Raw genomic sequence first — 25,022 nt, forward strand, 5'->3', positions numbered from 1 at the left:
TACTGACAAACTGTCGAACTGTTAGCAGTCACTTAATCTCTTCTTAGGCCCCTCTCTCCTCTCTGTCACCAGCCACGCATGTTTGTACTCACGGGTGATTTACTGGGTTTCTGTGGTCATTCTAGTCCTGTCTTGTTTCAGTCCAGGTGGTCTCCTTTGGTATTCCTAGTTGATCCGGGAGAGGAGAGGAGAGAAAGCGATCTGCTGCTCGTAGCTCTGCCTCCCGGGTTCTTTAAATCTTATCTTTTATTTTGGGTAGGAAATTGGAGTGTTTTCTTAATACTTTGTTTTCTGTGGCGTCTTGGGTAAAGCAGTGTTATTTTTGAGATAGCACCCACAAAAATAAAAACCTTTATAAACATTTAAATTCAGCTGGCTGCCATCAATCACAGTCTAAGCTGTTATTGGTGCCAAGGAAGAAAGAACTATTAAATTCAAATATAAAACAAGTAAGACCATGGTACCGTGTGTGTGTGGATACCCCTAAGCCCATACTTCCCCTTCTGTTTGTCTACCTCTGTTATATATTCTCTTATTTCATGCAAATTATTCCTTTCTTATTCAGCTGTGGAGATATAGATTATAAATTGCTAAGTTGTCAGACTGGGGAGAGTCAGGGCATTTTTTAGTTCCCTGTTACTTAGTAACACTTTCTTCACTTTTTCTTTATCACAATAAGGAGGATATGTTTTATCTTCAAAGCTAATACTGGCCAGAGCCAAGGTGGCAGATCTGTAGGTTGCTTTCCTTTGCCTCCTTAACAACATAGAAAGACCCTCATAGAAATGGGCTTGGCTGTTTCTCAAATTTCTTCAGGGAATGAAAAAACTTAGCTCGGATGCAGAGATTTAGCAAAGACAAAATTCTACTTGTACCTTTGCACTGTGCTTCACAATAAACTATAATTGAAAGATATTCATAAAATATAGAACTTTTACTGGGTGAGCATGAGTCAAGCTGAGCTGAAATTCCAGAACCCTAATCATATTCCAGTTTTGTGTACACAGATTTTCAACAGTGGGGATAGAAAGCAAAGCTGTAAACCCCAAGTCACCTTCTCTTGACTGAGGCAGTTTATCTTGAGTAACTCGAGCCATTTTGAAATTCAGTTACCATACCTGCAGGCCCTGGGGTGGCGAGTTGCATCCCCTTTACTCATGCAGCTTGCCTAACAATGTTCTCAGCCTGCTTGCTGCACCCTTGCAACCTCATGCCCTTAGTCACCATGAAGGTCAGCACAACTTTGTGCAATAGTCTCTGCCAGGACCTTATGTCTACAGATCCCTTGGCACTGCCCAGATATGCTTAAACACACACCATAGATGTCTTCATAGGCATAACAGGAAGTCAAGAAATCACTAGCATTTTATACTATGCTGGGGATCAAACCCTGGGTATTACACATGCTCAGCATGCATTCTGCCACTGAGGCACACCCCCCCCAACCCTCAGAATGAGTACATTTTATTTTTTTTATTTAATTTTTTAATTTGATGGATGTGTTTTTAAATAGCTTTGTACTTTTTTCTGTAATTTTTAATTAGCTTTATATATTTATATTGCATTGTACATTGCACAGGTTATTTTGACCTTTACTACAACATCATCTCACACCAGCAGTGTAGTTCAGTGCTAAGAGTACGTGCCTAACTTGTGTGAGGTCTAGAATTCATTCCCCAATACCCCATCCCTAACACACATACATAAAAACTAAACTAAAACAATATATCATTTATTTGGATTTTTTTTTTTAAATTGAACCCAGGGTTATGGGGTTCGGTGCCTGTATAATGAATCCAGCAACCATTTATCTTCTCCTTCCATTGTTAGGACACAGAAAAATTGAGTGGGTAGGGGTAGATAAAAAGGGAGAAAGAGATACCTGCAGCACTGCTTCACCACTCATGAAACTCCCCCGCTGCAGGTTTGGCCTGGGGCCTTGAATCTGGGTCCTTGCACATGGTTACATGTGTGCTCCTCACTGCCTGGCCTCTGTATTTGTCATTTTAGTGTATTTGTGATTTAGTGAGTATCTTTGTATTTATATTTATGCTTGCTCTTTTGCTATGTGAATATTTTCAACGTCTTGCCACCTCTAATCTAGAGTCCCTTCACTTCTGTTTGGCTGAAGACATTTTTTTACAAAAGATTTTTTTTCCTTACTGAAGACACATTAAAAAAAATGACATTTTAAAATTGAAAGCTGTTAATAACTCACTGTAGAAGGGTCAGATCCCTACTATGAGGAAGGCTGTTTTTAATAGTCTCACAGGAGACCTTGCAGGAACAACTTGTCAGAGAAATAAATTCATAGATGAGTATCTAAAAAAAGACAAAGGATTTGGGGGAAATGCTTAATCAGAGTTTATTTTCTTCTACTTAGATTTCCTTTTTATTTGACATGTATTAACTTACACTGCACTGTCATCTGTGGGAATGATTGATTGGTAGATGCCTAACTAGCTGTTAACTCTAGTTGGGAATTTGAAATAACTAATTACGTGAAGGACTTACTAAATAAAGCTTTGATGAAGTTGTTTTTAGTGCTTTTTTTTTTCTTTCTGCCACACCAATATATGATACCCTAAATATAAAAGAGTGTTAAGCATAATTCATATTTTTGTCCCTTATCTGTTTATCTTTGTGTAATTGCCAGTCCTCATTACCCCACTCCCCCCTTTGAATAGAGAAACTTTTATGGTTAGAAAAGCCAACCATATTTACCAAGGAAAATTTAATAAGTTTGTTGAGATCTTTGGGATTCTCTGCATATACAACAATTTTTTTTTTGTTTAGATCTTTTCTCTCTGCACACCACCAGATCAATCTCTGATTCTATACATTGAAAATTTAACTGTGTGATTTTTTTTTTTTTGTGAAGCTGCTAAGTAAGCAGTTTTAGATGAAGTGACTTTATTTTAAATATCAATCTGGGCATGAAAATGGCACTGAACTAATTTTTTTTTTTTTTTGGTTAACTTACACTTTTGACAATCTCACAAAACCTGTGAGTGCTTTCCATGTAAAAATTGACATTGCCTATATTTATGTGAGCCTGCAACACACACACACACACACACACACACACACACACACACATACACACCCTTTAAAGACTCTCCACCTATTCCTGATTAAAAAATGTCTACCATCTTGAAACAAACATGTTGGGATACAAGGGTTTTTAGTTTTCACAAGAGTATAGTAGCATATATAGGAATCAAATACAGCAAATAGAAAGCACCTTCAATTCCATGTAAAGTGTATTTAATTAGAGAGAGTATATTATAGCTTCTGGTTATTATGGGTGCTGTGGCGAATAATTCTAATCTACCCTGAAGGTTAGGGAGTACTATTGGCACAATTGGTAGCTGTTAACCACTGTGGAGGTGGCCTTGTCAGAAAGATCTTCCTTGTCCAGTGGCATACCCTCCTTGTTGGGTATTAGGGCTGGAATAATTTGTTCTGACTTGGAACAGCTCTGAAAAGTATCTCAGACATAAAAATTCTGATAGGGCTGTGTGAAGGAATTTCTCCTTCTGAACAGTCCTTCTTTTCCCTCCCCTCCCCTTTCTTTCCAGCTAATAATGATCCCAAGAGCACTCTCTAATAAAATTCTTTCACTGTGATACCTATTTCAAAGTCTGCTTCCTGAGAAACTCAACCTTGTTGCACTAGGCTTAGCTATATTTCAAGCTAGCTTATTTCAGGCTATCAAAGTAAATCTGGCTAAAATAAAAATTTGGTGAGATGAACTTGAATTTAGACTTCAAATATGTGAAACATCATATAACTATACCCTTTAGACCTTGTTTTGCAAGTAAGTTTTGAAAGTCTTGGATTTTTTTAATTCATTTACCTTCTCCTTTCTTTGGCATTGCAGAAAATTCCCCAAATCTCTAAAACTTAATTTTGTTATACAGTATGATTCTGTGAAAGGTACAGGTTAAATAAGAGTGTTACACACACTACAGAAACCCCAGCTAATTTCCCATGTTGAAAGGTAAAATATGTTAAGAACTTCATATCATAAATCTAGTCATATTGTTCTTCACAAATCCTAGTAAGTGTTGGGTGGCTTTTAAAACACTTGTTTGCATTATTAAATGCTATTTGTGTATTCTAAATATTTTAAAATATATAAAAACTGGCCATATAGTTTATCTGGTCGGGCACCTGCTTTGTCATGTGCACACCCCAAATTTGACACGACCCCCACTGTACTGGAGGAAGCTTCAGTGCTGTAGTGTCTCTCTCTTCCTCTGTTTCTCTCTGTCTGTATTTGAAAAAGGTTGACCTGGAGTGGTGAACCCTGGTAACAACAACAAAATAACTATAATAATGTAAAAATAAACCTTTCTGGGCCGGGGTAAATAGCATAATGGTTATGCAAAGAGACTCTCATGTTCAAGGCTTTAAATCCCCAGGTTCAATCCCCTGCACTACTATAAGCCAGAGCTGAGCACTTTTCTGATAACAAACAAACAAACAAACTAACTAACTAACTAACAGCCTTTCTTCAAAATTGGATATATTCTAATGCTTTTTGATAAATTTTCCTTTTCCATGTATATAAGAAATTTATCTTCAGGAATATGTTTTTTTTAAATCTCATGTTTTATTAAGGTTGAAGTAAACTATATAAAATTTATTTTTATTTACCAAAAATAACCGTGATATTTTATGTGTTTTTCCTAAGTAAACCACAAAACAGCATTTTTTGTGGGTTTTCTGTGCTTTGCTTACAAACCAAAGCAAAGCTGTAGATACAGTCATGGAAAGACAGAAGAAAATAGACAAATCAGTTGTCAGTATCCATGGCCTCTGATCCTATTTTGACCAAGAACAGAAGTGTTCAACATACACCTGTTGGATAAAAAGTTAATGTAGGTTCAACAAAGGAAAGTAAACAGCAACAACCAGATGTAGGACTACCATGAAAGATTTTTCCATTCAAATTTTAAATGTAACTTGTTTCTTTAAATTCATTAGATAAAAGTTTATACACTGAAGTCCTTGGTTGGCAAACTCAATCATTACTCTCACTGTCCAGCAATTCTCTTAATGATTTATTGCAGATCTTAAACAACATACTTAAAAACTCCTACTATTCAAGGAGTCACAACAGGTTAAGCGCAGGTGGCACAAAGCACAAGGACCAGTAGAAGGATCCTGGTTCGAGCCCCCAGCTCCCCACCTGTAGGGGAGTCTCTTCATAGGTGGTGAAGCAGGTCTGCAAGTGTCTATCTTTCTCTCTCCCTCTCTGTCTTCCCCTCCTCTCTCCATTTCTCTCTGTCCTATTCAACAATGATGACATCAATTACAACAAGAATAACTACAAAAAAAAAAAACCCCAAAACTCCTACTATTCAAAGGACAGTTATGAGCTTCTTTGTGGAATTTCATAAAATGTACTCCCCAGTGTCTGTAATGATTGTATAATATTTCTACTAGGTAGATGACATTAAATATAGCCAGTTTCCGATTGTTATGTCTTTTCTTTTTCTTTTTTTATTATTTTAAATATTTATTTGTTTATTCCCTTTATTGCCCTTGCTGTTTTATTGTTGTAGTCATCATTATTATCATTGATGTTGTCATTATTGTTGGATAGGACAGAGAGAAATGGAGAGAGGAGGGGAAGACAGAGAGGGGGAGAGAAGATAGACACCTGCAGCCTTGCTTCACCACTTGTGAATTGACTCCCCTGTAGGCGGAGGGATCCTTACACCGATCGTTGCATTTTGCACCACGTGTGCTACCTACCACCCAACTCCCATGCTATGCTTTTCCTCAGCATTGTTTTTTGTTAATGCTGAATCAGTGATACAAAGAATAATGACCGTTTGAGATGTTGGAATATGGAGGACCTGTGGTCAGCCATGCCGGGATAGCCTGAGGGTGCTTCTTCCCGAGCAAGTGCTCTGGGTTGGAGAACACTCAATTGGAGCCAATCTAGGCTGCTGCGTGGGAAAGGGATCAGGAACTCGTACCAAGCTAACATCACAGGAGATACACTCTGGAACTCTCAGAGCCAGAAAGCAATTCCAAGTGTGTTTACTCAGAAAAGCAGCTGTATATATACTCGCCAAGTAGAGTGGAAACAGGATGTGACGTAGAGAGGGTGGAGCGAAAAAAGACTGGTGGAAATCAAGGTGTACTAGGAGAGGGGGCGGAGCAAAAAGACATTGTGAACCAGTGGGGATTAAACCAATGCCCTGGAGGCAGGGTGGTGCTTAGTTAACAGTGGTTTATGTAAATAGACCGCAGCTTTAAGTGGGATTAAACCAATGCCCTGCAGGCATGCTTAGTTAAGGTGCTTAGTTAAGCAGGATTAGAGACAGAAGGTTTAAGCCGGGGGAGCTGGCATACTACCCAACACAGCCACACTAACCCAAAGTGAGAAATAATTTGCTAGAAGCCATTTTGAGTGGCTGGGTGGTGTGGCACACCTCATTTAACACACATGTTAGAATGCACAAGGACCAGGGTTTAAGCCCACAGTCCCCAATTGCAGGGAGAAAGCTTTGCGAGAGATGAAGCCCTGTTGCAGGCGTCTCTCTTTTTCTCTGTCTCCTCCGACCCTCTCAATTTCTGGCTGCCTCTCCCCAATAACAAAGATAATAACAATAATAATAATAAGCCATTCTGAAACATATGTGACAATCTGGGCAGAGAGGAGAGAGACTCCTTGGCCAGCAGAATAACCTGTTGTTGCTTAACTTCCATATTGAGTTTTTCCCAGTATCATTTTTTTTTTCTGGATAATTTTAGTTTTATTCTACTGTGGTTCTGAAAAGAATCTTTAATGATTTTAATCTTCTTAAATTTATTGAAACTTATTTTGTGTCCCAACATGTGATTAGTCCTGAATAACATCTACATGCAGTTGTGAAGAATACGTATTTAGCTTTTCAGGGTGAAATAACAAAACAAAAAACAAAACAAAACAAAACAAAACAAAACATCAAGGGGTCTGGGCAGTGGTGCATCCAGTTAAGTACACAGTACAAAGGCCCTGAGCAAGGATCCGGGTTTGAGCCCTCTACCTGGTGTTTTTATTGTTTTGTGTTGTTTTGTTTTAGTCCTTTACCATCAAGGGTAAGTTCATTCCAGATAATAACATATATCTTATACTGAAAAAAAAAAAGATGATATTATCCTTGAATTAACAGTCACTAACATATGCATCACATGGAGAAGCACACACAAAAAAACCCTTACCAGAACTAAAGGGAGACATCACAAATAGTAAAGCAGATCTGCAGGTGTCTTTTTCTATCTCTCCCTCTTCTCTCTATCCTATCCAATAAAAAAATAAAAATAAAGGATCAAATGGCCACTAGGAGCAGTGGGTTTCATAGTACTGGAATTGAGCCCGTGATAACCCTTGAGACAACAAAACAAACAAAAATCCCCAAGAAAACAAAAAAAATGCAGATCTCTGGCTTTTTTGTTTGTTTCTTTACTGGGGAATTAATATTTTACATTCGACAGTAAACAAAATAGTTTGTACATGCATAAAATTTCCTAGTTTTCCATATAATAATACAAGCCCCACTAGATCCTCTGTCATTCCTCTTGGATCTGTACTTTTACTTTGGTGAAATACGCCAATTCCATTTCAGGTTCTACTTGTGTTTGCTCTTCTGATCTTGTTTTTCAGCTTCTGTCTGAGAGTGAGATCATCCCATATTCATCCTTCTGTTTCTGACTTACTTCACTTAACATGAATTTTTCAAGGTCCATCCAAGATCGGCTGAAAACGGTGAAGTCACCATTTTTTATAGCTGAGTAGTATTCCATTGTGTATATATACCACAACTTGCTTAGCCAGTCATCTGTTGTTGGACACCTGGGTTGCTTCCAAGTTTTGGCTATTACAAATGTGCTGCTATGAACATAAGTGTACACAGATCTTTTTGGATGGGTGTGTTGAGTTCCTTAGGCTATATCCCCAGGAGAGGAATTTCAGGATCATAGGGTAGGTCCATTTCTAGCCTTCTGAGAGTTCTCCAGACTGCTCTCCACAGGGGTTGGACCAATTGACATTCCCACCAGCAGTGCAGGAGGGTTCCTTTGACCCACAACCTCTCCAGCATTTGTTGCTATTACCTTTTCTGATGTATGACATTCTCACAGGAGTGAAGTGGTATCTCATTGTTGTCTTTATTTGCATTTCTCTGACAATCAGAGACTTGGAGCATTTTTTTATGTGTTTCTCAGCCTTTTGGATCTCTTCTGTGGTGAATATTCTGTCCATGTCCTCTCCCCATTTTTGGATGGGATTATTTGTTTTCTTATTGTTGAGATTGTCAAGCTCCTTATATATTCTGGTTATTAGCCTCTTGTCTAAGATGTATGGCATCTTCCTCCCATTCTGTGAGGGGTCTCTTAATTTGGGTAGTGCTTTCTTTTGCTGTGCAGAAGAGATACCTGGTTTTGTATGCATATGCAACACTACAAGTAAATGTTGAAGGTGTGAATGAACCCTGTAAGTTCTAGAGTTTATTGGGACTATAGCTCTAAAATTCCCTCATAATTTTGTATATCATATGATGCGGTCATTTTTTTTTTAATTGGGGGATTAATGTTTTATAGTTGACAGTAAATACAGTAGTTTGTACATGTATAACATTTCCCAGTTTTCTGCATAACAATACAACCCCCACTAGGTCTGCCATCATGTTCCAGGACCTGAGGCTCCGCACCACCACCCTCCACCCCAGAATCTGTTACTTTAGTGCAATACACCAATTCCATTCCAAGTTCTGATGTAGTCTTCTGATTCACACATTTCTATGAAATTTCCCATAAGATTTTTTTCTCTCATAGTAATCAGAATTATATGTTTAAAATATGAAGCTGATCCCATCATCTTTTTGTTTATTGGCTCCCAATAACTCCCATCTGTCTGGGATACAGCCCAGTCTTTTGGAGGCTACACTCGCCACTACAGAGTGGGGAAGCAGTCTTTTACCATCTTCTAACATAGTAAAACAGGCTCTATTCATTTTTCTTTGTATTGTTAATGCCTGGCCTATAATAGAAAAGTCATTAATGCTTTTTGATGGCAAACACAGCATGTAAAACATATGAAGGAATAATTGACTACAGTAGAAATTTCACTGAAAAATGCTTGCTGTTTAACTATAAAGAAGTTATAAATTATTTTTCTGGCTGACTTATCTATTATGGAAGTGGGACTATAGAATATGGAATGGAATGGAATAGAATCTGGAGATTCCATTCTCTGTCCTCAATTTTTGTGTGTGAAGGGATTCCTGTAAGCATTTACAATGTCATTTTGGAAGTAATCCAATACTGATTCTTCTCTTTTGGTTATGGTGGCCACTCATTTCTCTCTCTCTCTCTCTCTCTCTCTCTATATATATATATATATATATATATATATATATATATAAAATTTATTTTTTTACTGCCTAGGTAGTTTCTTTACATTTCTGTGGATTGATGTATATACATATGATCATAACCACACTGTACTCTTTTATCAGTTCTGGTAGAAAAAATTCTAGGTTTATAACTTTTCCATCCAGTTTTAAAACTGTTAGGTTTAAAATTAATTTTATAGAAGGTATATTCACAGATTTCATTTACCTTCTTGTTCCCAACTTAAAATGATTTATATGTAACTGTTTGCATTTTTCTTCTTTTTATGTCCTTCCTCTAAATGTTTGTGCACACTCAGATCGAAAATCTTCAAGAGCAACTTCGAGATAAGGAAAAGCAGATGAGCAGCTTGAAAGAACGAGTCAAATCCCTGCAGGCTGACACCACCAACACTGACACTGCCTTGACAACTCTGGAGGAAGCCCTTGCAGAGAAAGTGAGTAGTTGGTTCAGATGCTTAATAGATTTCTGTAGAGTTATATACATTTCTTCTACTTTCTCATTAATCCAGATTTTTCTGTGGAGAAGAATTGCCAGGAGGTAACTCTCCTGATAGATATGTGTCTTGTCTCTGCTCACACCTGATACTGTGGAAAAATGCCCTGGCACTGGGGGAGGTCTGGTGCTGTGGTATCTTCCCCTTCTCTGTGTCTGTCTTAAAATAAAAAGAGTGGAAAAGTCAACCTGGGACTGGTGGAATAACACATATGCAATACCCTGGAGCAAACAGGACATTTTCTTTAATGGTGAAACTTGTAAATAGAAGTTAGAAGGTGTTTGCCCTACTGCTGATATACATAGTACAAGGGAAAAGAAAATCCATTTCATTGCCAGCTTAAGTGTCTGTTTCCAGACAAGATGGAATCCACATAGAGGACAGTAACTGACCTTTCTAATCCCTCAGCCACATGTTTCTTAGTTACTATCTACTGAAGAAGAAAAACAGTTCTTCTGACTTACATAGTCAATTTGATTTGGGGGATTTGAAAACATCTGTTGTTAACCTTCTAGAGGCAATATATGACTAAGTTCTCCTTTACAAAATTCATACCTGACATGTGTATGTATTTTAGTTATTTTGAAAAAGATATATTTACTCTCATTAGAAAGATGGAGATAGACAAAGAGAGATGCCAGAGCACTGCCTAGCTTTGGTGTAATGTGGTGCTCAGAATTGAATGCTGGTTTTGGAACCTCAGACATGTGAGCCTGGCATGCTATTGCCTCACTTCCTTCCAGTTCCAACTTTAATTATTAACACAGTGTAATTTGTTGCTTGATTTTGCCTTAGTGATCCTGCCCCCCTTAAGTTCAGCTTCAGAGAAGGAAGCTAGGACCCCATAAGTGTGAAACACCACTTCTCAGAGACCAGCCTATCTCATTCTTTGTCCTTTATTTCTTAGATAGAGACAGAGACACAGATACAAAGGAAGATTGAGGAGAGACTGCTAAGAGAGGAGACACATCACAATACTCTACCATCCAAAAATTTCCCCTATGCTATTCATGGTGCTCCCATTTGACGCTGGGGCTCAAACCCAGGACCTCACACCTTCACGTTGTGTCCTTTACTGACTGACTGCTCTTTTGTCCCTGCAAACCACTCTTTTTAATTTTGTTTTGTTTTTATAAAACTGGGATGTCTAACATGTATGATTGCACCTCTCCTGAGTTGCTTTAAGACAATTAAAAAATATATGTATTTATTTGATAGGACACAGTGATATTGATTGGAGAAGGGAGAAAGAGACACCTACAGCCCTACTACACCATTTGTGAAGCTTTCCCCATGAAGGTGGGGATGGGGGCTTAAAATCTGGTGTCTATACCTGGTAACATGTTCACTCAGCCAGGTGCTCAACCTTTTGTTATTAGCTATTTCATCCCTGCCCTCCTCCTCCAACCTAAATTTTAATTCTTTTGTTTTTCTTTTTTTTATTATTATTATTTTCCCATTTGTTGCCCTTGTTGTTGTTTTTTCATTGTTGTTGTAGTTATTATTGTTGTTATTGATGTCGTCGTTGTTGGATAGGACAGAGAGAAATGGAGAGAGGAGGGGGAAGACAGGGGGGAGAGAAAGACACCTGCAGACCTGCTTCACCACTTGTGAAACGACGCCCCTGCAGGTGGGGCACTTGATATATATCTTGCCATCCTCTTGTGGCTTTTAGAGGTTGTGTGGAGAAATCTGCTACTAGTCTTATTGGTTTTCCTCTGTAGGTGACCCTTTGTTTTTCTCTTACAGCATTCAAGATCCTTTTCCTATCCTTAGTCCTTTTGTAAATATGATTTGTCGGTATTTTTAAGTCTGGGTTAATTCTGTTTGGGACCCTCGAGCTTCTTGAACCTTTATGTATTTTATCTTGTCTAGAGTTAGGGACGTTCTCAGCTATTATTTCCTGTAGAATGTTTTTTTCCCCTCTCTTTCTTCCTCTGTCAAGCCAATAATGCATATATTACTTCTTTTGAGGCCATCCCATATGTCTCTGTTGTTGTTTTCAGTCTCTCTTAATCTCTTTTTGATATCTCTTACTTTTTTCTTAGTTTTCTTTTTTTTTTTCCTTAGTTTTCTTTAACTCATCCTCAATTTTGCTAATTCTATTTCCTGCTTCACTTATTCTATTCTTTCTCCCCTCTGTTTTTTTCTGTAGCTCAGCTATTTTGTTACCTTGTTTCAATAATCTATTAGCTTGTTCAGCTTGTTATGTTATTCTGTTTGGGACCCTCTGAGCTTCTTGAACCTTTATGTCTTTTATCTTGTCTAGAGTTAGGGACATTCTCAGTTATTATTTCCTGTAGAATGTTTTTTTCTCCTCTCTTTCTTCCTCTGTCAAGCCAGTAATGCATATTATGTTCAGCTATTTCAGTTTTCAGCTCTCTAATTACCTCAAGATAGTGTTTTCTTTTGGAGTCTCATTTGCTTTTTTAAAAATTTCTGATGATATTACTTTCAGACTCTTTCTTCACTGCTGTGACTAATGCCTCAGTTAGTGTTTCTGTGTTGCCCCATTCTTATGTGCTTCTACCTGTGGGGGGGCTTTTATCCTGATTCATTTCTCCAGTGTTTCTTTTTGGTTTAATCATTGTATATGGTGTGTTATGAGGTGCCTCTCTCAGTACTTTTCAGTCCACTGATCACACTTGCCTGGATTGACTTGTGTCTTAGTATAGTGCTTAAAGAGTTCACAGTTACAGAAATTATCAATTGTTTCTGTGTTATCTCAGTTCTTGAGTTGAAGCATGTTAAACCCTTTTTTTTGTCCTTTATCTTTGTTATAACCTATGTGAACCTTTGGGCTTTTAAGTGTAAGTAGTTTTTTTTTTGCCCCCTCCAGGGTTATTGCTGGGCTCGATGCCTGCACCATGAATCCACCGCTCCTGGAGGCCACCCCCCCCTTTTTTGCTGCCCTTGTTGTTGTAGCCTCGTGGTTATTATTATTGCCATTGTTGATGTTGTTCGTTGTTGGATAGGACAGAGAGAAATGGAGAGAGGAGGGGAAGACAGAGAGGGGGAGAGAAAGATAGACACCTGCAGACCTGCTTCACTGCCTGTGAAGTGACTTCCCTGCAGGTGGGGAGCTGGAGGCTCTAACCGGGATCCTTACGCCGGTCCCTGCACTTTGCGCCACATGCGCTTAACCCACTGTGCCACTGCCTGACCCCGTATAAGTAGATTTTTTTTAGCTTAATTGCTTACCCCAGACCTAGAGAGAAAACAGGGTGGGGGAGAGATAGCACAGTGATTATGCACACAGACTCTTATGCCCAATGGGTCCAAAGCCCCAGGCCCAATTCAGCTTCTCTGACACCAGGCAGAACCAAGAATAGCAGCAGTCCTTGGCCTTGTGAGTTTCTATACAAATTCTATTTGTACTCTGTGGGTTTTGAGGCATTTATTCAACGTGTTCCCTAATTCATTAGAAGAACATTGTGGAAAGGCTGCCACTATACAGCCCCACTTCAGACCACTGGGAGTGCATGTCTTTTCCTGAGTTTCCCTTATCAGGACTCTGCTCCCCATTGTTAGCACTGGCCTCCCCAATGCTGCTCCTGCTTCCAGGGACAGTAGTAATGGAGACTTACAGTTGTATTTGGTAAGCTTTAGGGTATCCTCTCCTCCCACCAGCAGTTTATTTCTTAATAAAACTCAGACCAGAGGTGGTGCCTCAACTGGCATACTGCTGTACTGTTAACAGCTGTTCCCAAGTAGGTATGGGCTTTCAGCCCCAGGGCCCCTTTCTGTCTGTGAACCACACATATTTGCACTCACCTGTGACTTGGTAGACTCCCAGAGTAGTCCTAGTCTTGTCTTATTGTGTTCTCAGGTGATCTTCTCTGTTATTCTTATTTTATCGGGAGAGGATAGAGATGGGCAGCTATAGCCCTGCCTCCTAGAAGTCAGTTCAGTTATTTTTTTTACCTTGCTCAGTTACAGTATTAGTTTGTTCTGGTAGCTGGCCTTTTAGCTCAGCTATTTCAGCTTTTCAGTTCTCTATCTTAAGATATCTAGTATTTTCTTTGAGGGTCTCATCTGTTATTTCCCTATTTATGATAGTATTTTCCTTAAAATCTTTCCTCACTCCTGTGATTCATGTGTCAATTAATTTTTGGATAGTTTCCACATTTTTAGTTGCTTCTAGCTTATTTGGAATTTCTTCTGGACTCCTGTCCTGATTTATTGTGGTAGCTGATTTAACTGCTTTTGATTTAGCCTTTTTTTTTTATTATTATTGGTATGGTTTGTATTTTTCTGACCTTTCTGTTGTTGTTCAAATGTTGTGTTGTGTGAGTATTGTTAGCGAGCTAAAATCAAACCACCATCCACTGCAAGGAAGCAAAAGATGTTTATTCACGAATTCGAATCTGGGCCGAGAGGTGGCTGACAGCAGTCCACCAGCTCAACCCCAAACAGGGCTCAAACCACACAATTTATAGGATTTCTCAATACACTCAGGGAGGGGGAACACATCACCTTATCAATCTATAACCAATAACATGCTATAGAAAACGCAAAATCCAATAATTTCAAACTTAGAAAAAGCATGATCCATTCAAAGCAAAGCACGGGCTAGTTTCAAACATTGCAAAATCACACAACCAATAGAATCTAGCCAGGTAGGGTCACCACATCCTCCCGCCATCAGCTGCCCCTTCCTAGAAAATAATTTCCTTGTGCAAAGGCCCTGATAAGCCTTGCCTGTTTGTAGGGTCTTGGTAAACAACTGGTGGCTTACTGATGCTTTGTAAACAACTGGTGGCTTAATGATTAGGTCCTGTTTCTAGAGGAAAGGGCAAGGAATTTTCCATCTCACACTAAGCAGAAAAGCAACTATACTTAAAACTTTAAAACTACTGCATCTACCAAGTATAAGCCACACCAAAGTCCCTTCACAAATGAAATCACAAGCCTCAGAAAGTACAATAGCAACAGAAGCAAAGATTAATGTAATTCAACCAAAACCAGTTAGCCAAGCAACACCTCCACTCCAAAAACTAAATAAAACAAAAACAAGAACAAAACAAAAGAAAGCAAAAATAGACAAGAGAAAATAGACATCAGGAAAGAGAGAGAGAGAGAGAGAGAAGAAAATTAAAAAATCCTAACAGTCAGTCTGTAGATTAAACCACTCCAGATTGTCTGCACACAATCTCACCCGCTTCCTAAACAAAGTAAAGACAATTACCAGAAGCAACTATCAAACAAACTCAAGTGGTAGTCGGAAGAAATACAGACAGATAAACCAACCCAAGCAAAACTGAAGGAGACCATTCTCATAGCCCCAGCAAAGGCTGAGATTGGTTAGATATTCAGCCACTCAGAGAGAGCTCCAGCTCCCTTCAAAAAGAGCAGAGGTTTGGGGGTGGGGTGGGGTGGGAGAGCCTTTGTTTGGGAAAAGATGCCCCTGTTGAGCTTGGAATCTTCTTCTTCTTCTAGCGTTTGCCCTTCTTCCATAGCCAGTCAACAGCATCAGGTTGAGCCTGATGTAAAGTTTCGAGACCTCCTTTGAATCTGGAGAGGTGGCAGTCGTTGACTATGTGGGTCATAGTCTGTCTGTAGCCGCAGGGGCAGTTCAGGTCGTCTCTGGCTCCCCAGCGATGGAACATAGCGGCGCACTGGCCATGGCCTGTTCGATAGCGATTGAGGAAGGCCCAGTCATAACGTGCTAGGTCAAAGCCGGGTTGACGCTTGCAGGGGTCTGTGATGAGTTGTTTGTTCTTTACCTCAGCTGACTGCCAACTCTGTTTCCAAGAGTCTGGAACAGAGAAGTTCAGTGTAGGCGTAGGGGACCAGAATGGGAGACGTCAAGCCTTGGAATCTTGATAGAGATGAACTCTACAGGAGGGCCTACCTGTCTGCAGCTGCCCCCCTCATCCCATTGGCTTGGGGGTTGGTCTTGGGGGAGGGGGAAGTGCAGAGGGAAAGAGCAAACCCCACAGCCCTGGCCAATTCCCTGTTTCCTTTGTCCTTTTCATCCTCTGTTTGCCAGCCTAAGGGTTGGTTATAGGGCTCTTCCTTGGTTCATTTTGATACCCCCCCCCCCCCCACTCCCTGCACTTCTCCTCCACCACTGGTCAGGAAATCCTACCCTCACCCGAAATGCCCAGGTTTAAAGCAGCCTCCTTGCAGAGCTAATGCCAGGTGTTGTCTCCAAGTCACCATCTTGGCTCTGCCTCCTCCCAACTGAGTTTTAAAGAGAAGATTGACTAAGCTGAGACCAAATATATGTCTTAGAAGGAGGTTTACAGAACCTTTGTGGATATTCTAAAGGAACTGGGTCATTAATAGATTCCTTAAGCTTCTTGAACTCAGAGTGTTTTAGTCTGCTTGCCAGGGATCAAGGCTTGATACCTGAATATGTTGAGAAGTCATACCAGAAGTATATTTAAAGTGTTTCAACTTCTAAGCTTCCCTCATGAGTATCTGTTGATAGAGATAGATGTTTTAATGGTTTCTTTTTACCTTTCTTTCTTTCCCTTTTTTTGCATTAGGATCTCTCCTCTCCCTTTCCTTGATGTGTAATTGTGGGGTTGTGTCCACTGCTTTGCAGGAACATGGAAGTTATATATATAAAATAAAAACTACATTTCTTTTTCCTTGGGTGTGTGGGAGATGTATATAAGGTTTTGGCTACTTGGGGTTTAGAGTATTCTGAAAGAATGCATTAGAGACACCTAAAAGTAGTGAAGATTATAGGAAAAGAAATTTAGGGGGAATAAAAAGAACAAGACTTGGTTATTGTTACAAGAAGATAGGAAAGATACATTATTTTAAAATGTAAACTATTAACATGTCATTACTATCAGAAGGAAGTGTGATAGCTGAGTATAGTCATATGACAAAAGTGTGACAGGCATTTTCTCACTTACTGATGTGTTGTTTTCTTAGGAGCGGACAATTGAACGCTTAAAGGAACAACGAGACAGAGATGAGCGTGAGAAGCAAGAAGAAATTGATAACTACAAAAAGGACCTGAAAGACTTGAAAGAAAAAGTCAGCCTCTTGCAAGGAGACCTTACAGAGAAAGAGGTTAAGATCACAAATGCAATTAATATGTTTTGCTTTGATAGTACATTGTGTGTATGTGTTTTTGGTGTTTACATAATGCATGTAAAAGGTGTTTGATGGATAGTTTCATTAATATTCTTACAGGAGACCTTTTAGGGAGAACCTAGAGGTATATTTCAGGAAGCCTTATAAAGATACAGTAGATTGGATTATTTCCTTTTTGTGATGAGCTACTTATTAACATCTTTATAGATTCTATAATAGCCAAAAACCCTGTTATATTTGGCGAGGGGGCAAGGCTTCTCTTGGTAATAATTATGATGGATGAAAGGAATATCCAAATGGAAGAAAATACTTTATTTATAGCAGCTTTTAAAGGTTATCTGTGCATTAGAAGAGAATTTGAAAATGATTGTTAGCCAGTTTGGGAACCTAATGTAATTTGTTCTTGATTTTGGAGAAATTCTGCTAATGTGCCCTAAACATCAAAAATGCTTACTGAGCTTCAGGCAGATTCCCTGAGCCTTTCTAGTACCTTGAAGAAGATTTACAGAATCTAGTTTCTAGCAGAATTTTTTTTTCTTCTCAAAGGGGAAAAAAAAGTTTTATATGTAAGTCTATGTAATTACTATGATTGACTACTTACATTGGCAAAACTATGCTTCCTGATTTTATGGTAATGAACATATAATCATTATTCAATTAGCATTTTATAGTATTTCATTTTATTTTACTTAAAACTTGAAAACTAACGTTAATAGTGATTTTTATTTTACCAGTGTTCTTGATGGGCAAACGCTAGAAGAAGAAGAAGTGTTCTTGATATGGAAGTGTGTTAATACATAGTAATAAGAAAATAAGCCAAAAATATATAATAAATCTAAATTTGATTGTTTATGTAATGCTGGAAATGAACCCAGGGCATTGTACATATGTGATGTTGCTGGCTTGATTGTTCTTTGATGTTTTAATGGGGTGGGTAAGGGGAGGAGGAGGAGGACAAGAATGAGGAAGATGAGGAGGAATGGGAGGGGGAAGGGAGTTTAAACATTGATTTACCATCCCTGGAGTTGTCTTGCTGCTAAGAATGGTACTCCCACAGGTACTAAATGTTGAACCCAGGGCCTTTACACATGAGTAATTATGTACTTTACCCAATGATCCACCTTCTGGGTCCCTAGACATTGTACTCTTCATTTTGTTCATTATTACTTATTCTAGATGTGTTTGGCTTCTTTTAGGCTTCACTCTTGGATCTGAAAGAGCATGCTTCTTCCCTGGCTTCCTCAGGATTGAAAAAGGACTCAAGGCTTAAGACACTCGAAATTGCTTTGGAGCAAAAGAAAGAGGAGTGTTTGAAAATGGAGTCACAGTTGAAAAAGGTCAAATAAAAAATTCCATTTTCTTGCTTTGCTTTAAATAAGAGTATATATATATATAGCTATACGGTGTTCATAGGGAATAACTTACTATGGAATTATAATCTTCCCAACATTCAGAATTTCATTTGCTCCCAAAAATCCCCAAAGTCTTAGAAAAATCGTAAGTTAACTAATACAGCTTTCTGATGGATAGAGACTATATTGTAGGAATTTCATGTATTTGTAGTGCTGGCACCGAGCCCTAGTGATAACCCTAGTGGCATGCTGTTTGTTATTTTCTAATGTGAGTTGATTTATATTGTGAAATATAAATATTGATACATTCAAGTTAATTAATACATTCATGCAGGTGCTTTTTGTGTGTTTGTGTGGTGAGAACCCTTTAAATGTCTACTCTATGGGGCTAGGCAATGGCATATTTGGTTAAGCACACACATTACCATGTGCAAGGACTTGAGTTTGTTTGTCCACTGTTGCAGTGTGAATTTGAATGTTCTTCTTTGTAGGCACATGAGGCAACATTGGAAGCCAGAGCCAGTCCAGAGATGAATGAACGAATACAACAATTAGAGAGAGAAATTGCTAGATACAAAGATGAATCTAGCAAGGCCCAGGCAGAAGTTGACCGCCTCTTGGAAATCTTGAAGGAAGTGGAAAATGAGAAGAATGACAAAGATAAGAAGATTGCTGAGTTGGAAAGGTAAGGAAAGGAAAACTGAAATGGTATGTGTGGAGTTGGGGTAGGAGTAGGAGGTGTTGCAACTTGGTGTGTTAGAAAGGTGCAAGTACTTACTTATTTTAAGAGCTTAAAAAAAGGGATTTATATTTTTTCACTAATTTAGACTATTTCTTAGTTGTTGTTGCTCTCATCGCTTCTCGGCCTTTTGGCTAAGATCAAGTGTAGTTGTTGTTGCTCTGGTATTCTTTTGGGCAATGAATCTTTAGACTTTCCACAACTTGTATTATAGAGAAGCATGTAATCATCTGTGCATAGATCAAATTTAGAAGGAAGGATATTTTCTTTCTTTTTTGCCTCCAGGGTTATTGCTGAGGCTCTGTGTCTACACTTGAATCCACTGTTCCTGGAGGCCATTTTGCCCTTTTGTTGCCCTTGTTTATCATTGTTGTTGTTATTGTTGTCATTGCTGTCGTCGTCATTGTTGGATAGGACATAGAGAAATTGAGCGAGGAAGGGAGGACAGAGAGGAAGAGAAAGACACACTGCTTGTGAAGCGACCCCCCTGCAGGTGGGGAGCTGGGGGCTCCAACTGGAATCCTTGTGCTGGTCATTGCGCTTTGTGCCATGTACACTTAACCCACTGTGCTACTGTACAACCCCCAGAAGGATATTTTCTAATGCAATTTAGACAGCCTTAATTTTTTAAGTTCATTTATTTAATTTGATAGGACAGAGAGAAATTGAGTGGGGAAGGGGAGATAGGGAAAGGGGAGAGACACCTGTAGCTGTGCTTTATTCCTTGTGAAGTCCCCCTGCAGGTGAGGATGGGGGCTTCAACCCAAGTCCTTGTGCATGATAATGTTGCACTCAACCAAGTGTGCTACCCCCCATCTCCTGATTTAGCTTTTATGGAGTCCTGACTTGAGATTCTTTTTTTTTTTAATTAGTGATTTAATTTTGATTTACAAAATTGTAAGATAATAAGGGGTATAATTCCATACAGTTTCCACCACCAGAATTATGTGTTCTGTCTCCTCCAGTAGTTCTCTCAAGATCACCAGTACAGGCTGATTTGTTTGTTTGTTTGTTTTATTTATTTTTTTAAACAGAGCACTACTCAGCTCTGGCTTCTGGTGGTGTGGGACGTTGAACCTGGGACATCGGAGTCTCAGTCATGAGTCTGTTTGCATAATCATTATGCTGTATCCTCCATCTGTATTTATTATTGGATAGAGACACAGAGAAGTTGAGAAAGGAGGGGAAGATAGGGAGAGAGACAGAGAGATACCTGTAGCCTGCTACTGTTTGTGAAGCTTTCCTTCTGCAGGTGGAGACCAGGGGCTTAAACTTGGGTCCTAGTACACTGAAATGTGTATGCCAGATGTGCTACCACCTGATTCTGTAAACAAAGAAAAAATATATATATATATAACTTAGGAGGAGAAAGGATATTTTCTAGTGCAATTTAGACAACCTTAATTTTTTACGTTTATTTATATAATTTTATAGGACAGAGAAATTGAGTGGGGAAGGGGAGATAGGGAGAGTGAAGGAGAGACACCTGTACCTGTGATATATATATATATTCTCCGATGTTGGGTAGTATGCCAGCTCCCTCTGGCTTCTGCTTAACCAAGCACCGGTATGCCTGTATAGGGATTGGTTTGATCCCATTCAAAGCGGTCTATTTACATAAATCACTTTTACATTTACATAAAGCACCACACTCCCTCCAGGGCATTAGTGGTTCAGTGGTAGAATTCTCGCATGCTCCACCCCCTCTCGTCACACCCTGATTTTCACCAGTCACTTTTCTCTCCACCCTCTCTATATCACATCCTGTTTACACCCTACTTGGAAAGTATATAAGAACAACATTGTTCGTTTTGGTGGTGGTAAGTTGAAGTTGTAGTGTTAGGTTTAGCTTAGCTTGGCTTAGATTGTGCTGCGTTCTGCATGAGTAAAGAGATACTCTGTACAACCCAGCCATGAGTCCCGGGTCGTCTGTCTCCTCTCGCGAAGCCAGCCCGACACCCCCTTTTTTCAGTGGTTTTGCCTTCACTCCCTTTCTACTGAATTCAGATTCTTCATAATGACCTGTATTTGGACAGATCTATTCAGGCAGTTCTTTTAGAATTTCTTTTGTTCTTTTTGTCTTATGTTGTATATTTACAGTTAAGCATATGTATCTTTTCTTCTTTTGTTAGTACAGAGAGAGAAATTGAGAGGGAAGGGGAGATAGAGGAGACACAAAGAGAGACACTTTAAGACCTGCCTCAGCACTTGTAAAGGGAGTGGGGGCTTGAACCCTGCCTTTGGACATGGTAACATTTGCACTCAACCAGGTACACCACCGCCTGGCCCCCAAGAATGTCTTTTGATCTCTTCTTTTGCACGATATACTTAGTATGGATTCACAAGTACATAAGAACAGCAAAAGCTCATTGATCACCTGTAATAATCTGAAAAGCTAGAATCTGGCCATGACAGAATGAAATCACTTATCTGTGTAACTCATTGGTGCCTGAGTCTTGGGAATGCACATGTTCTTAAAAGTTGAGAAATAACAGGCTACTTTGAGAAGGTAGTTTTTTAAAAAAAGTTTTTTTTTTTTTTGCCTCCAGAGTTATTTCTGGTGTTCAATGCCAGCACCATGAATCCACTGCTCCTGGAGGCCATTTCTCCCCCTTTGTTGCTGTAACCTTGTTGTGGTTATTATTATTGTTGTTATTGATGTCATTTGTTGTTGGATAGGACAGAGAGAAATGGAGAGAGGAGGGGAAGACAGAGAGGGGGAGAGAAAGATAGACACCTGCAGACCTGCTTCACCGCCTGTGAAGTGACTCCCCTGTAGGTGGGGAGCCGGGGGCTCAAACCAGGATCTTTCCACTGGTCCTTGCACTCTGCACCATGTCCACTTAACCCGCTACGCTACTACTGCCCAATCCCCTAAAAGATTTTTAAAGGAAGCTATATTTTTCTCCTATTCTGTAGTCATAAAATTTTGATTTTCAGGAAACTAGAACAGAGAAGTCCAGCCCTCATAATTTTGCTTTACTATTCTGAAAGTATGAACAATATAGGTTGACTTCTTACCTTTTTCATTTTTTATTTTAACTTTTTCAATACTGTTTTTCTTTTCTTCTTAATATTTATTTATTTATTCCCTTTTGTTGCCCTTGTTTTATTATTGTAGTTATTATTGATGTCATTGTTATTGCATAGGGCAGAGAGAAATGGAGAGAGGAGGGGAAGACAGAGAGGAGGAGAGAAAGATAGACGCCAGCAGACCTGCTTCACTGCTTGTGAACCGACCCCTCTGTAGGTGGGGAGCCAGGGGCTGGAACTGCGATCATTACACTGGTCCTTGTGCTTTGCGCCACTTGTGTTTAACCCTCTGCGCTACCTCCTGACTCCCATCTTTTTCAATACTTTTAGGTTGTGGATGAGTGAATGAAATTTTTTAAGATGGCATTTTAAATTATCACAGTGTCACTTGCAGATTGTTTGCTGAAATTCTTTTCCCCAATTCACTCAGTATTGTCTTTCAGAGATGATTTGTAAGAGACTAAAAAATAGGATTAAATCTTTATACATGAGGGGCGGGGAGGTGGTGCACCTGGCTAAGTGCACACACTGCAGTGTGCAAGGACAGTTTCAAGCCCCTGGTCCCCACCCTGCAGGGGGACCTCTTTGTCTCTCTCACTCCCTATCTTCCTCTTCCTCTTGATTTCTGGCTGTCTCTATCAGTAAATAAAAGATAATTAAAAAAACAAAATTGAAAAATAATCTTTATTCAAGATATCCAAAGCACATTGAATAGCTCTATTAGCCAATATATTCTCAAATTTTGAGAAAAATAGGAAATATTCTATCCAATTTATAGAACGTAATATGAAAGTTTGACAAACCATAGTTTTATCTTCTACTCATACATATGTATATATTTTTGTTGTTGTTGTTGTTAATTTTGTTTTATAATTTGGCAGTTTCTTGGGTACTGAAAAAGACATTTTTTTCAGTGTCACATATTTATTTATTTAAAAAAAAAGGAGACATTAACAATACCATAGGACAAGAGGGGTACAACTCCACACAGTTCCCACCACCAGAACTCTGTCTCCCCTCCCCTCCCCTGGTAGCTTTCCTCTTCTTTAACTCTCTGGGAGTATGGACCCAAGGTCATTATGGGATGCAGAAGGTGGAAGGTCTGGCTTTTGTAATTGCTTCCCCACTGAACATGGGCATTGACTGGTTGATCCATACTCCCAGCCTACCTCTCTCTTTCCCTAGTAGGGTGTGGCTCTGGGAAAGTGGAGCTCCAGGACATATTGGTGAGGTCTTCTGTCCAGGGAAGTCTGGTCAGCATCATGCTGGCATCTGGAACCTGGTGGCTGAAAAGAGAGTTAACATACAAAGCCAAACAAACTGTTGAACAATCATGGACCTAAAGGCTGGAATAGTGCAGATGAAGTGTTGGGGGGTACTCACTGCAGACTATTGTGTACTTCTGCTTTCAGGTATATATTTTGCCCTAGTTTATGGATACGTGTGAACATATGCTCTATCTCATGGGACCGGTCTGTATTTAGGTTTTTGTTAGGAAGTGAACTGCCTGGAATGGAATTAGAGAATACTATGAAAGGACAGGTCTCACCCAAGTAATGAAGCTGAAGGGTTGTCATTCCACACGTGAAGTCTCTGGACACAGTCTGAAGTGAAACATGCTGAGGTGGCACTCGTTGCATTGATTAGGTTGAGATCGGTGGATGCAATATCATTTGGTATGAATTAAGAGAAGCATGCAGGAAAGTGGGCCCCACCCTAAGGTTCCAGGACTGGGGGAAATATAGGCTCTAAAGAGGAAGCGGGAGGTTCCTGCTGTCTTAGGGTTCAAGAAGACAATAGATATTGTTATGATCACATTGTTTAACTGAAAAATCCCTTTGTTAGGATTTGCTGTATAATACCCAACATCACCGTAATTTATGTCCTTTGACATTATTTGTATATAGCTGTGCCACTGGTTGCTTCTGTTCTCCCTGGTCTAGGCTTTTGAGAGAGTCCACATATCAAAGACTCAGCCTATGTACTAAAAAGACTCAGTCTGTGCTTTAAAAAGTTTGAGACATACAATCAATTAATAGTGATTTATATGACTACAAATTAATAGGAGTGTACATAAACACCATTCCCACCACCAAAAGACTGACCCATCTCCTCCCCCCCCCGCCCCCCCGCCACCCCGGGAAGCCGAATATCCACCCTCACCCCTCACCCTCACCCTCACCCTCACCCTCACCCCAGGGTTTTTACTTTGGTGCCCTACTTCATCAAAAAGACATTTTTAAAAACTTATTTTCTTCTCCTATAATTTGCTACTCAGCAACATAGTTTAAAATATTAGTGACTAATCAAAGACAGTTGGGAATATGTTACACGTGTGTGTGTCTGCTGTGTTTCTTACTAACCATTTGCTTCTTGTGCTGCCATTTCACTTTCTGTTGTGTGGTTGTCTATCTTCCTGTGATTTACCATTTGAATTTCTTCTTTTGATTTATGTTATCATGGCCCTATTCCATTGGGGCTTTTTGTCTCTGGTATGTGTTTCCCAAGAGCCCATGCTGTTTCTAAGAAAGTTAGTCTACTGCAGTTTGTACCTCCCATGCCAGGTTTCTGTCCCTGCATGAAAGGGGGGGGGGTTGTTTGGATCTTCCTGGGAAAGTGAGTGCTCTGTTATACTACATAGAAGAATTAACTGCTGCTGCCACTCTTGCTGCTGCTAGGGCTGGCTTGGGGTTTTTGCTTGATCAGAATTAAAGAACTAGCAGTTATACAAGTCAAACTGTACCTTTTAGATAATGTCAGTGGACAAACTGTTCTCTCTGATGAGGTATTATGGAGTTAGTTGTAATTTGTCAGTCTGTTTCCAGTTGTTCTTTTCTGTGGTCATTGTCATGCTATATAAGTTGTAGTTGCTTGTCGGATGCAGCTATTTTGTGCCATAATGAAATCCAGGACAGAGAATTCTCTAAAATTA

The 25,022-nt window shown here is 39.4% G+C and overlaps 1 protein-coding gene across 9 annotated transcripts in view; it reads left to right on the forward strand.

Annotated features, from left to right (window-relative positions):
- ERC1 (ELKS/RAB6-interacting/CAST family member 1) overlaps nt 1-25,022 on the forward strand; it is a 450,240-nt gene that overhangs the window by 151,059 nt on the left and 274,159 nt on the right. For all 9 annotated transcript variants that reach the window (XM_060190339.1, XM_060190341.1, XM_060190340.1 and 6 more), the window contains 4 exons: nt 9,713-9,850; nt 16,802-16,942; nt 18,163-18,303; nt 18,810-19,003. In XM_060190339.1, coding sequence (XP_060046322.1) covers nt 9,713-9,850; nt 16,802-16,942; nt 18,163-18,303; nt 18,810-19,003 — 614 coding nt within the window. The remainder of the gene's footprint in view (nt 1-9,712; nt 9,851-16,801; nt 16,943-18,162; nt 18,304-18,809; nt 19,004-25,022) is intronic.

Source organism: Erinaceus europaeus, chromosome 4 (genome assembly GCF_950295315.1).
Source record: "Erinaceus europaeus chromosome 4, mEriEur2.1, whole genome shotgun sequence".
Taxonomy (NCBI): Eukaryota; Metazoa; Chordata; class Mammalia; order Eulipotyphla; family Erinaceidae; genus Erinaceus; species Erinaceus europaeus.